The 13,187-nt window shown below is 50.3% G+C and overlaps 1 protein-coding gene across 1 annotated transcript in view; it reads right to left on the bottom strand.

The window, feature by feature from the left end:
- IFFO2 (intermediate filament family orphan 2) overlaps positions 1-13,187 on the bottom strand; it is a 76,330-nt gene continuing 63,143 nt past the window's right edge. Inside the window, 6 exon segments of the mRNA XM_056544301.1 lie at positions 1-464; positions 989-1,119; positions 2,335-2,424; positions 3,611-3,734; positions 7,864-8,012; positions 8,349-8,489. Coding sequence (XP_056400276.1) covers positions 359-464; positions 989-1,119; positions 2,335-2,424; positions 3,611-3,734; positions 7,864-8,012; positions 8,349-8,489 — 741 coding nt within the window. The 3' untranslated portion in view covers positions 1-358.

Here is a 13,187-nt window from a genome sequence, read left to right as displayed (position 1 = left end):
CCCCCCACCAGAGCGCCAGCGCCGACTGCAGATCGCACGCCGCGCCCCGGGAACTGTAATCCTGTGAATTTATTTGCTGCTGTGAGCGCCCCAAATTATAGTGCGCCCCAAACAATGGAACGCTGGAGGCAGACTATGACATCACCGGGCAGTGTGACATCACAGGCTTCTGGTGACGGGGGACATAATACGGGGGGCTCAGAAGCAGGGAAGGCACATGTCATACAGCACTTTTTTTTCTTTCCTATTTACAGGTTTTTCTGTAGAATAGACGTTTACAGCACCAGATCGAGGGGAGGAGGGCGACGTGGAGGACAAAAGTCTCTGCTTTATCCAGTCCTTCGGGGGGCGCCGCTTATCAACTGATGGCCGTGTCGCCGTCTGCGTCTTTCTCGAACTCGTCCTGCATCTCGTCAGAGTTCCCTGAGTCGCTGCTGGCCACAGAGCTGACGGACGGAGAATTCCTGCAAGAGAGAAAACGGAGAATACACTGTAAGAAAACTAACTCAAGAGGTGCGAAGCAGCTGCAGCACAATTTTTTTTTTACTGCGTGTAAACATGGCTGCAAGGCAGTGTTTCCCAACCAGGGCGCCTCCAGCTGTTGCAAAACTACAACTCCCAGCATGCCCGGACAGCCAAAGGCTGTCCGGGCACGCTGGGAATTGTAGTTTTGCAACAGCTGGAGGCACCCTGGTTGGGAAACACTGCCGTAAGGTGAAGGTCAATAGGTAGAATTCTCCACCAGGTAATTATTTGTTCTGTCAATACTGACATCACCCGCGCCGATCCCGTTCTATTAATATTTGGCTGTTTGGTTTAGCAGGGGGCCGCGCCTGTGCGCTCACTCATCTGCAGGTTATTAGCCGTCCTGTGTGTGGGCGCAATCATTAAAGACGCCCCAAAATAGGCAGAGGAGGAAAACAAGCGGCAGGTATAAAAACACCCCCTCCCCCCGCCGCACATACACAGCGTGTCCGGGGCTACCTACCTGCCGGCCGATCCTTTAATAAGCCTCCGACACGTCTCCATCTGCACGTCCAGACCCCGCTTCATGCTGCACATTTCCATGTACTCGTGGAGATGACGGTTCATGTCGCTCTTCGCAGTCGCCAATTCCATCTACAAGAGATGAAGATCAGAAGTCATTAATGCCTGCGGGCAAGATCACTATACATGCGTGTTCAGCTCTGCTGAGCATTCATATGTTCTCAATGGAGAAAGGAGGTGTAAGCCGCTGCCAGACTCCTGCAGACTCCTCTGACCCCCTCCTCCAGACTCCTCTGACCCCCTCCTCCAGACTCTTCTGACTCCTCATCCTCCTCCTACAGACTCCTGTCCTCTGACCCCCTCCAGCCCCTCCTCCTCTTCCAGACCCCTCCAGTTCCCCTCCCTACAGACCCCTCCTGCCCACAGACCCCCCCCCTCCAGACCCCTCCAGTCCCACCTCCCTCCTGTCCCCCCCCTCCCTACAGACCCCTCCTGTCCCCCCCCTCCCTACAGACCCCTCCTGTCCCCCCCCTCCCTACAGACCCCTCCTGCCCCCCTTCCTACGGACCCCTTCTGCCCACAGACCCCCCCCTCCCTACAGACCCCTCCAGTCCCCCCCCCCTCCTGCCCCCCCTCCCTACAGACCCCTCCTGCCCACAGACCCCCCCCCTCCCTACAGACCCCTCCAGTCCCCCCTCCCTACAGACCCCTCCTGTCCCCCCCTCCTGTCCCCCCTCCCTACAGACCCCTCCAGTCCCCCCTCCCTACAGACCCCTCCTGTCCCCCCCTCCTGTCCCCCCTCCCTACAGACCCCTCCAGTCCCCCCCTCCCTACAGACCCCTCCAGTCCCCCCCCCTCCCTACAGACCCCTCCAGTCCCCCCCTCCCTACAGACCCCTCCAGTCCCCCCCCTCCCTACAGACCCCTCCTGTCCCCCCCTCACAGACCCCTCCTGTCCCCCCCCCTCCCTACAGACCCCTCCAGTCCCCCCCCTCCCTACAGACCCCTCCTGTCCCCCCCCTCCTACAGACCCCTCCAGTCCCCCCCCTCCCTACAGACCCTCCAGTCCCCCCCCTCCCTACAGACCCCTCCTGTCCCCCTCCCTACAGACCCCTCCTGTCCCCCCCCTCCCTACAGACCCCTCCAGTCCCCCCCCTCCCTACAGACCCCTCCAGTCCCCCCCCTCCCTACAGACCCCTCCAGTCCCCCCCTCCCTACAGACCCCTCCAGTCCCCCCCCTCCCTACAGACCCCTCCAGTCCCCCCCCTCCTACAGACCCCTCCAGTCCCCCCCCTCCCTACAGACCCCTCCTGCCCCCCCTCCCTACAGGTGACATTCCCCCCCTCACCTCAATCTGGTCAATGGTTTCTTGATATTCTTTATCTCTGGTCTTGAGGAAGGTTTCTGTCTCTTGTATCAGACTCCCCAGACTCTCCTCCTGTGAGATGAGGACACGGGGATCAGAGGGGGATAAACGTACAGGAAAACCTCCGATAATGTGTAGGAACCAAACAATTTGTTTAAACTTTATGATCTATTGTATTTTTTTATATTAACTTCATGTTACATCGTATCCATTTTGTTATGTTATTCTTTATAGCGTCAATTGTAAGTAAGACGGACGTCAAACTGAACTAAATGCGCAGCAGATGCGTAATAATAATAATAATAATCTATATTTATATATATCTCAATTATAATAAGGTCAGAAAAATTTTACATTCTACATTTTTCTGTCCTGTTTAAAAACTATCATAAAAAAAACAAAACACAAAGTAACATGCTAAAAAAAAACTTGTCCGCCACTTTAAGGGGTCCTCCGCTGCTCAACGCTTGGAACAAACTGTTCCGAACACTGGAGCCGGCGCCGGGAGCTCGTGACATCATAGCCCCGCCCCCTCAATGCAAGTCTATGGGAGGGGGCGTGATGCCGTGAGGGGCTATGACGTCACAAGCTCCCTGCGCCGGCTCCAGCGTTCGGAATAGTTTGTTCCAGACGCTGAGCAGCGGAGTACCCCTTTAGGGTCTGTTCACACGTACAGTATTTTGCGCAGATTTGATGCGCAGGATTTCAAGCTGTGTTCAGTTTACATTCAAATCTGCAACAGAAAATCCTGCGCATCAAATCTGCGCAAAATCCTGTACGTGGGAATAGATCATAAAGGGTATTATAGACCCCTAAAAACGTATCCCACAGGATAGAAGATAAGTGTATTGGGGGGTTGTCCGTCAGACATCTGGGACCCCCGCGATCTCCAGGACATGGAGCATGTGCTCAATACATTGTCTATGGCAGTGTTTCCCAACCAGTGTGCCTCCAGCTGTTGCAAAACTACAACTCCCAGCATGCCCGGACAGCCTTTGGCCGGGCATGCTGGGAGTTGTAGTTTTGCAACAGCTGGAGGCACACTGGTTGGGAAACACTGGTCTATGGGAGCATCAGAGATCCCCAAGTGCAGCACTGACCCACCGCACCACACAGTCGGGGGTAAGATTTTAGGGGCTGACATCCCCCTTAGCTATGATGGGTTCGTATTTCTCCAGCACCATAATGTGAACAGGTTCTAAGTGCAGTTAATGTACCAGGATCTGAGGGGCTCCACCCGCGGCACCCCGGTACTGACCTCCCCCGCCGGCACCTCGATGCTCGGGTTGCAGTTGGTGAAATCTTCCCACAGTAACAACGTCTCCTCGTTCTCCTCCCAGGTCAGACTGTCACAATCGTCGTCGAAGTCGTACGTTTCCCGTCTGCAGAAGAAAAACAGAACAACACTGAGTCTCCTGAACAGAATCTGCTGAGTGGCCACCTGAGGGCGCTAGAACATTAAACCTGTCCAACAAAGCACCGCAGTGCATCACCAGGGAGACGCTGTGTACGCTGTGTAACACGTCATACTATGTATAGGGGAGGACGCTCATCCGGGGTTATGCTGCGTAAGTCACATGTACTGTACACGCTGCAGATTTTACCTATTTATATTGATTTACAGAACGTGTGAACAAGCCCTAAAAGCACAAAAGCATCACTGTATCCTAAGAAGAGTTAATACTGGTAACATACACCTAGTCCGGCTCACAGCTGATGGGCTGTTACAAAGTGATCAACGTAGACTAGTGTTTCCCAACCAGGGTGCCTCCAGCTGTTGCTAAACTACAACTACCAGCATGCCCAGACAGCCTTTGCATCAATGCATTTCATTACTGTAACTGGGTCATGTGATCACCAGTCTCACAGAAAATCACAGTGCTTAATGCAGTGTTTCCCAATCAGGGTGCCTCCTGCTGTTGCAAAACTACAACTCCCAGCATGCCCAGACAGCCTTTGCATCAATGCATTTCATTACTGTACATGGGTCATGTGATCACCAGTCTGACCCACAGAAAATCAGTGCTTATAAGGGTACTCCAGAGGAAAACTTTTTTATTTTTTTATCAACTGGTGCCAGAAAGTTAAAACAGATTTGTAAATTACTTCTATTAACCCCTTAAGGACTCAGCCCATTTTGGCCTTAAGGACTCAGACAATTTAATTTTTACGTTTTCATTTTTTCCTCCTCACCTTCTAAAAATCATAACTCTTTTATATTTTCATCCACAGACTAGTATGAGGGCTTGTTTTTTGCGCGAACAGTTGTCCTCACGCCGTACAATTTATGGTAAAAATGACGTGTGTTCTTTATTCTGAGGGTCAATACGATTAAAATGATACCCATTATTATATACTTTTATATTATTGTTGCGCTTAAAAAAAAATCACAAACTTTTTAACCAAATTAGTACGTTTATAATCCCTTTATTTTGATGACCTCTAACTTTTTTATTTTTCCGTATAAGTGGCGGTATGGGGGCTCATTTTTTGCGCCATGATCTGTACTTTTTTTTGATACCACATTTGCATATAAAAAACTTTTAATACATTTTTTATAATTTTTTTTTTAATAAAATGTATTAAAAAAGTAGGAATTTTGGACTTTTTTTTTCTCGTTCACGCTGTTAACCGTACGGGATCATTAACATTTTATTTTAATAGTTCGGACATTAACGCACGCGGCGATACCAAATATGTCTATAAAAAAAAATTTTTTTACACTTTTTGGGGGTAAAATAGGAAAAAACGGACGTTTTACTTTTTTATTGGGGGAGGGGATTTTTCACTTTTTTTTTTACTTTTACTTTTACATTTTTTTACATTTTTTTTTTACACTTGAATAGTCCCCATAGGGGACTATTCATAGCAATACCATGATTGCTAATACTGATCTGTTCTATGTATAGGACATAGAACAGATCAGTATTATCGGCGATCTTCTAGTATTGTCTGCTCGATCACAGACCAGAGCAGGAGACGCCGGGAGCCGCACGGAGGAAGGTGAGGGGACCTCTGTGCGGCGTTATGAATGATCGGATCCCCGCAGCAGCGCTGCGGGCGATCCGATCATTCATTCAAATCGCGCACTGCCGCAGATGCCGGGATCTGTATTGATCCCGGCACCTGAGGGGTTAATGGCGGCCGGCGGGTGCCGCGCATGACACGGGCATCGCTCAGATGCCCGCGGTTATGCACAGGACGTAAATGTACGTCCTGGTGCGTTAAGTACCACCGCACCAGGACGTACATTTACGTCCTGCATCCTTAAGAGGTTAAAAAATCTTAATCCTTCCAGTACTCAATAGCTGCTGTATACTACAGAGGAAATTATTTTCTTTTTGGAACACAGAGCTCTCTGCTGACATCACAACCACAGTGCTCGCTGCTGACATCACAACCACAGTGCTCTCTGCTGACGCCTCTGTCCATTTTAAGAACTGTTGCTATGGGGATTTTCTCCTGCTCTGGACAGTTCTTAAAATGGACAGAGGTGTCAGCAGAGAGCACTGTGCTCGTGATGTCAGCAGAGAGCTCTGTGTTCCGAAAATAAAATAAATTCCTCTGTAGTATTCAGCAGCTAATAAGTACTGGAAGGATTAATATTTTTTAATAGAAGTAATTAACAAATCTGTTTAACTTTTTGGAACCAGTTGATTTAAAAAATAAAAAATAAAGTTTTCCACCGGAGTACCCCTTTAATGCAGTGTTTCCCAATCAGTGTGCCTCCTGCTGTTGCAAAACTACAACTCCATTGGCTGTTTAGGCATCCTGGGAGTTGTAGTTTTGCAACAGCAGGAGGCACACTGATTGAGAAACACTGATTTAACTCCTATCCTATCCTTTTCACTCCTGTCCTGATAAGGTGATTCAGTGTATAAGTGAAGGTAAAACATGTCAGACTGAAGAAGAGATCCTGCTGGAAAACCCCTGCAGGGCATGCTGGGAGTAGTAGTTCCCATACAGATCCTTGAGCCTCGATGTCACTGGATGATTCCCCATGAATGGCCACAGTCTCCTGACTTCTGGATCTACACATGACATCACTCGCAGACTGTTTGCGGTTTGCACTTGGCAGACTAAATCTAAGCAGCATGCATAAATATGGCAGCAATAAAGCAGAGGGATCGGGGCGCGGCCGGGGGGGTCGTTATTTTAAGAGGACTTCCAGCTTGGCTCAGCATTCTCCAAATAAGCCCCGTCCTCCCCCGCAGAAGCTGCAGACTTGGCCCAGACCTCGGGGACGTCCGCCAGTCACATCCCTTTCCCAGGAAAACAGATTTCTCCGTCTGGAATTGTGCTAATCGCAGGAAGCGGAGAACACACTGGAGAATTAAGGGAGGGCTCACAATGCCCAATCTGATCTGTATCTGGGGATTAGGTTCCATTTTGGATATTTGCTCTTTAGCCCAGTGATGTGACCTGTACAGACATCTAAAGGAGTCTTCACTATGAGAAGCAATATTGCCTATATGTTTGCCACACACGTCTTCGTTCTGTTCTTCCTGGATGAGCAGTTACTCAGTACCACTATTCCCAGAATGCATTGCTTCCCCCCCTCAGCTCTTCATCACTCCCCTCCCACAGCACTCCGGTCCCCTGCATAAAGCTGCTGCAGAACATCTCATTTCACAGCAGACAGGTTTCAGCACCTCCTGTATTCATTCCCTGTCTGCTCCTCTGCCTGTGGCATTTCTCAGCACAAGGCAGCTGTAACTACACCTTATGCTTCACTAACTGTCCCAATAAAGAGGTACATGACCGGAAGAGGGTGATGTAGCTGTAGGGGCTGGTCAGAGATGATGACATCACTCAGGTGGGTGGGGCTAGAGCTCAAAGACAAGATAAAGGCATGCCTCCTGAGACAGCAGAGGGTGATGCGATGTCTTGGGAGGGAGCTGCTGAGACAACAACACACTGACAATCAGAGTACTACACAACTTCCTGTCAGGAGAGAGGGAGGAGCCAGGGAGCTGTTGAGACAACACCACACTGACAATGAGAGGACTACACAACTTCCTGGTCTGGAGAGAGGGAGGAGCCAGGGAGCTGTTGAGACAATGAGAGCTGACCAACTAATGTGTATAGCAGTGTTTTCCAACCAGGGTGCCTCCAGCTGTTGCAAAACTACAACTCCCAGCATGCCCGGACAGCCTTTGGCTGTCCGGGCATGCTGGGAGTTGTAGTTTTGCAACAGCTGGAGGCACCCTGGTTGGGAAACACTGGTGTATAGGGACTTCCTGTCTCTTTCTTGATGGCAAATGTAAGGGGGAACAAGGATTGGCCAAGTTGGGGGCAGGTGAGCCAATACTCCTCTCTTTCCAAGACATATGCATGCTCAGATGAACTAAGCATGCATGTGTATGGGGGAGGGGGGAGAAAGATGATTTTAGGATTTCTTTGCCACTGATTTATTTTGGATCTTGGGGAACACTAGAAAACGTTCCCCCCTTATCTCATGAACACGGACCCCCCCCCTCCCCTCCCCCCCATCGATCATTTCGGACTCACAATTGGTTGAACATTCTCTTCATCTCATCCGTTATATTGAGGGAACAACTGACTTCATCATCCGAGAAATGCCCGGCGTCCCCGTCCTGCTCGGAGATGTCCTCTTCGGACGTCACCTTCCGCTCCCTCTTCTTGGACACTGTTCCCACCTTAACAAGAAGATCGGCAGCTTAATAAAGAGAGACCCCGACATGGAAGCCCCCCCCAAACAAGTGCAGAAGAATAATGAAAGCTGCAAGACTGTGCCGCAGAAGCATTCACATACAATGGCCGCCACCAGCCCGTGCATGCAGCGTAGAGCGGGATGCATGGTGCACAGCGAGACCTGCCTGACACCCGAAAAAAGAGAAGACACCAACACAGACAGAAGAGTCCTATGCTAAGAGTCCGGCGGGAGGAGCCTACCAGCATCTAACACTGCTACATGTCAATATAGAAGGATAAGAGAAGATTGGGGAGACAGAAGAGAGACAAGGCTCGGTCACCTGAAACATCTTGGATACATCTTCGGAATTGCGCTGCTGTGCTACATCACACAGCTTGGCGGTGATATCAATCCGCCGGCAGATATCCATGTCCACCTTCATGGCTTTTTCCTGGATCTTTGAGTCGAGATCAGTCATGGGCTGCGGGGGCGATATGTGTACGTTACCTTCTCTAATAATAACCCCTAAACACATATTCTCTACAATCCGGACCACCGGTTACCATTTTACATTGCCCCCGCTCCAGTCACATCCAGAGCTGCAATCACAATTCTGCTAGAAAGAGGTGCATTATGGGACAGCTACGAAGTAAGAGTTCAGCTGTCCAACTAAAATTAGGTCTATAGAGCAGTGTATCCCAATCGAGGTGCCTCCAGCTGTTGCACAACTACAAATCCCAGCATGCCAGGAAAGCCTTCAACATGGGTTACCACATTATAGATTGTCGGGGAATGATGGGAGTTGTAGTATTGCAATAACTGGAGTGTCACTGTTTGGAGACTAATGATCCAACCAGTGTGCCTCCAGCTGTTGCAAAAACTACAAATCCCAGCATGTCCAGACAGCCTTCAACTTGAGCTACCATATTAAAAGTTGTCCAGACATATTGGGAGTTGTAGTATTGCAATATCTGGAGTGTCACTGTTTGGAGACCACTGATCCAACCAGTGTGCCTCCAGCTGTTGAAAAAACTACAACTTCCAGCATGCCCGGACAGCCAAAGACAGTCCAGTCATGCTGGGAGTTGTAGTTTTGCAACAGCTGTAGAAACATGGTTTAGAAAATACTGCCTTAAACATTGTGTTTCTAGTGTTTTCCAAACAGTGTGTCTCCAGCTGTTGCAAAACTACAACTCCCAGCATGCCCGGACAGCCTTCAACATGAGATACCATATTAAAAGTTGTCCAGATATATTGGGAGTTGTAGTATTGCAATATCTGGAGTGTCACAGTTCGGAGACCACTGATCCAACAGGCTTGCCTCCAGCTGTTGGGCAGTTGGCTGTCCAGGCATGCTGGGAGTTGTAGTTTTGCAACAGCTGGAGACACTGCTATAGATTGCCAGTGAATGGAGCTTTGGCTGTGACTGGAGAACAAGACCGAACTAAATAAGTTAAACAAAAAGTATCTACAAAGTTAACATTCTCTTATGGAATTACATACAGTAAATTCTCATTAGAATTGGCGCGATGCTATAGGCCGACATGGTCAGTAACATGGTGGAAGAATAACCAGGACTGACCGGTAACCATGACTACAGGCCGGGCTCCGGCGCTCCACATATAAGGGTTTCTGTAGATCTAATAAGATGTTTGCAGTCGGTGATACATTGTATCTGGTTGCCTGGATGATCGTAACAACAGATGAAGAGTCAATAAACACATTGCGATCCGCCCGTCACCTCCGCGATAGGCGGCAGTCACCTCCCTAATGTCATTACAAGGCGATCGCTCAACGTGAACAATTGTGTAAAGAAGGAATCTATATATAGTGCAGAATCCTCCACCCCAGTGACACAGACTTCACCAACACGCTATTGTACCCAGAAGGAACGAAACGCGTGAATCACTGACAGTGTGAAATCCTCCTCATCTTCAGACAAAAAAGGCCCCAACTCTTCCCACCAGGACCTATAGAACTTCATTACAGGACGACCCGTCACATTGTATCTAGATATACTCTAACTTGTGTCATACAACTTACATGGTGTACGGCCATGTCTATCTAGTTGTTGCAGAACTACAACTCTCAGCATATCCTGACAGCCAAGGTCTGGGGACCATCATGTGTAGGCCCACGTTATCTCTGCAGAAATGTGTTACCATATGCCTTATCTAGTTATGCTTTCAGAGTTCTTCAACCTTCCATAATATTTCACAAAGCAAGGAAGGGGTTACACTTAGCGCTGAACTACTGCGGGATAGAAGGGAAGCCTTGATTTAGCTTTCAGGCAGAGCTTTAATTGTTCTGGAGGAGGCAGACAGGCTCACAGATTGCAGATACACAAGCCAGACTCCCCCCCGTCTCCCCTGGACATACCAAACCCTGCCCCCACTTCCTGTGTGCCATGCTTGTCTTCTCAATACTAGAGATGGAATTCCCCTATCAACAAACTGTGGATAGCAGAATGCAAGGAAAGGAGACACCAACAGGGCAAAACTTTAGAGTCGTTTTTCTAAGATGAGGCGATTTATGAAAATGTTACAGATCACACAGGCTATCACATGGAGGGACGTTATTTGAAACAGTGACCAGATAAGTTCTTAATCTGGTCATAGATGTTCAAGTCAGGTAAACTTTTCAGCATGACCACCTGACCATCTAATGTGGGGTCTGCATACACCCCATCCCCCTTGGAGGAGAGGACAGAGAAGTCTGGGGAGGGGGGGGTCTGGAGAGAGGAGGGCAGAGGAGTCTGGAGGGAGGAGGAGGAGGACAACAGAGGGATCTGGAGGGAGTAGGAGGAGGACAACAGAGGGGTCTGGAGGGAGTAGGAGGAGGAGGACAACAGAGGGGTCTGGAGGGAGTAGGAGGAGGAGGACAGAGGGGTCTGGAGGGAGGAGGAGGAGGACAGGGGTCTGGAGGGAGGAGGAGGAGGAGGACAGAGGGGTCTGGAGGGAGGAGGAGGAGGACAGAGGGGTCTGGAGGGAGGAGGAGGAGGACAGAGGGGTCTGGAGGGAGGAGGACAGAGGGGTCTGGAGGGAGGAGGAGGAGGACAGAGGGGTCTGGAGGGAGGAGGAGGAGGACAGAGGGGTCTGGAGGGAGGAGGAGGAGGACAGAGGGGTCTGGAGGGAGGAGGAGGAGGACAGAGGGGTCTGGAGGGAGGAGGAGGAGGACAGAGGGGTCTGGAGGGAGGAGGAGGAGGACAGAGGGGTCTGGAGGGAGGAGGAGGAGGACAGAGGGGTCTGGAGGGAGGAGGAGGAGGACAGAGGGGTCTGGAGGGAGGAGGAGGAGGACAGAGGGGTCTGGAGGGAGGAGGAGGAGGACAGAGGGGTCTGGAGGGAGGAGGAGGAGGACAGAGGGGTCTGGAGGGAGGAGGAGGAGGACAGAGGGGTCTGGAGGGAGGAGGAGGAGGACAGAGGGGTCTGGAGGGAGGAGGAGGAGGACAGAGGGGTCTGGAGGGAGGAGGACAGAGGAGTCTGGAGGGAGGAGGAGGACAGAGGAGTCCTGAGGGAGGACAGAGGAGTCTGGGGGAGGAGGAGGACAGAGGAGTCTGAAGGGAGAAGGAGGACAGAGGAGTCTGAAGGGAGAAGGAGGACAGAGGAGTCTGAAGGGAGAAGGAGGACAGAGGAGTCTGGAGGGAGAAGGAGGACAGAGGAGTCTGGAGGGAGAAGGAGGACAGAGGAGTCTGGAGGGAGAAGGAGGACAGAGGAGTCTGGAGGGAGAAGGAGGACAGAGGAGTCTGGAGGGAGAAGGAGGACAGAGGAGTCTGGAGGGAGAAGGAGGACAGAGGAGTCTGGAGGGAGAAGGAGGACAGAGGAGTCTGGGAGGAGGACAGAGGAGTCTGGAGGGAGGAGAGGACAGGATGGAGGGGTCTGAGGGGAGGACAGATCCGGATCAGAGGGGGGATATTGGAGTCTAGTAGAGTCTTCCTACCCAATGAGAATTCATGCACACTCGGCCAAGATGAGCATGCATGTGTATGTAGGGGATCAGCAGCTACCTTAAATGTATGACCAGCTATAGGATGGAGTCTATAACATCAAACAAATCATCTGCTGGATTGTGTGTATTCTATATTCTGATTACAGACAATGATCAGGGGTTTATTGAGTGTCCTCCAAGGTAAGTAGCGCCCGGACCTACAGCCTTGGATGACTCCATAAACAGCACGAAGGGTAAAAATAGAGGAAAAGCCGATGAACGGCTCGGGATCTGGAAACAATGGATCCTTGTCTGGGATAAGCTGCACATTAACTCCTTCATCCCCAGAGCGGCTGAAGTGGGAGGAATCCTGCAGTGACCCCGATACGGGAAGGAAAAGCCTGACGGAGCCCTGAACTATTCCCTACAATCAATGTGGAGGAGATAAGGCAGCAGACATTGGGGGAACGAAACATTTCCTGCTGGACTCACATTACAGCCCAACGACGGCCAAGTCTTAGGATTGTTTCTTTTGGCGAAGAATCGTGTTCACCTAGAGCTCAGCGTATCCGAATGAGAACCGGTTAACTATATCATGGCCAGAAGGGATTCAGGAACGGGCACGGAAGACGTCATCACGGGGCATCCTGATCCCAACAGGGGAAACTTAGGGGGGTCTTGGAAAAGAATATTCGGATGGGACATCAGAATCCCCCCTATTAGCCACAAAGGCCTTGGGAGAGGACCATCCTCCACCACTGAAACCAAAGGTGGGCACCACGGGACGCTATAGTAGGAGACTATGGATCAGGAGGGCAGCCCGGTACGAGCGACTATGGGGCTCATTGTAGGAAGAGACTAGAAGCCAAAAACATTGTTGGAAACGAGTCATTATTTGAAGGTTCTGTATGGACTTTGGGCACAACCCAATTCTTTGTTCGTCAGTATGGAACACAGGGTTACCCTGGTCTGAGCAGATAATGGGGGCTCATTGTACGGAAAGGGATCGTTCACGCGTTTCACGGAACGCAGCGTAATGGTAACCACTTCTGAAGTCAATGGTAACTTGGTCATCGATGGCCCCGATGGGAAGAGGATAACTGGAAGCAATCGATATGGCTGCAGGGAATTTATACGACAAAGCAGGGTGGTCATCTTGGATGCCATTCAGGGGGGGGCATCGACATAATTCGTCTAGTTTACCGGGATTTTTTATTTTTGTATTGATGGCCGATCCCAAGGACAGTCCATCTAC

This window comes from Hyla sarda, chromosome 10 (genome assembly GCF_029499605.1).
Source record: "Hyla sarda isolate aHylSar1 chromosome 10, aHylSar1.hap1, whole genome shotgun sequence".
NCBI classification, from domain to species: Eukaryota; Metazoa; Chordata; class Amphibia; order Anura; family Hylidae; genus Hyla; species Hyla sarda.
The sequence above is the reverse complement of the archived record's forward strand: the minus strand, read 5'-3'. Positions and strand labels throughout refer to the sequence as shown.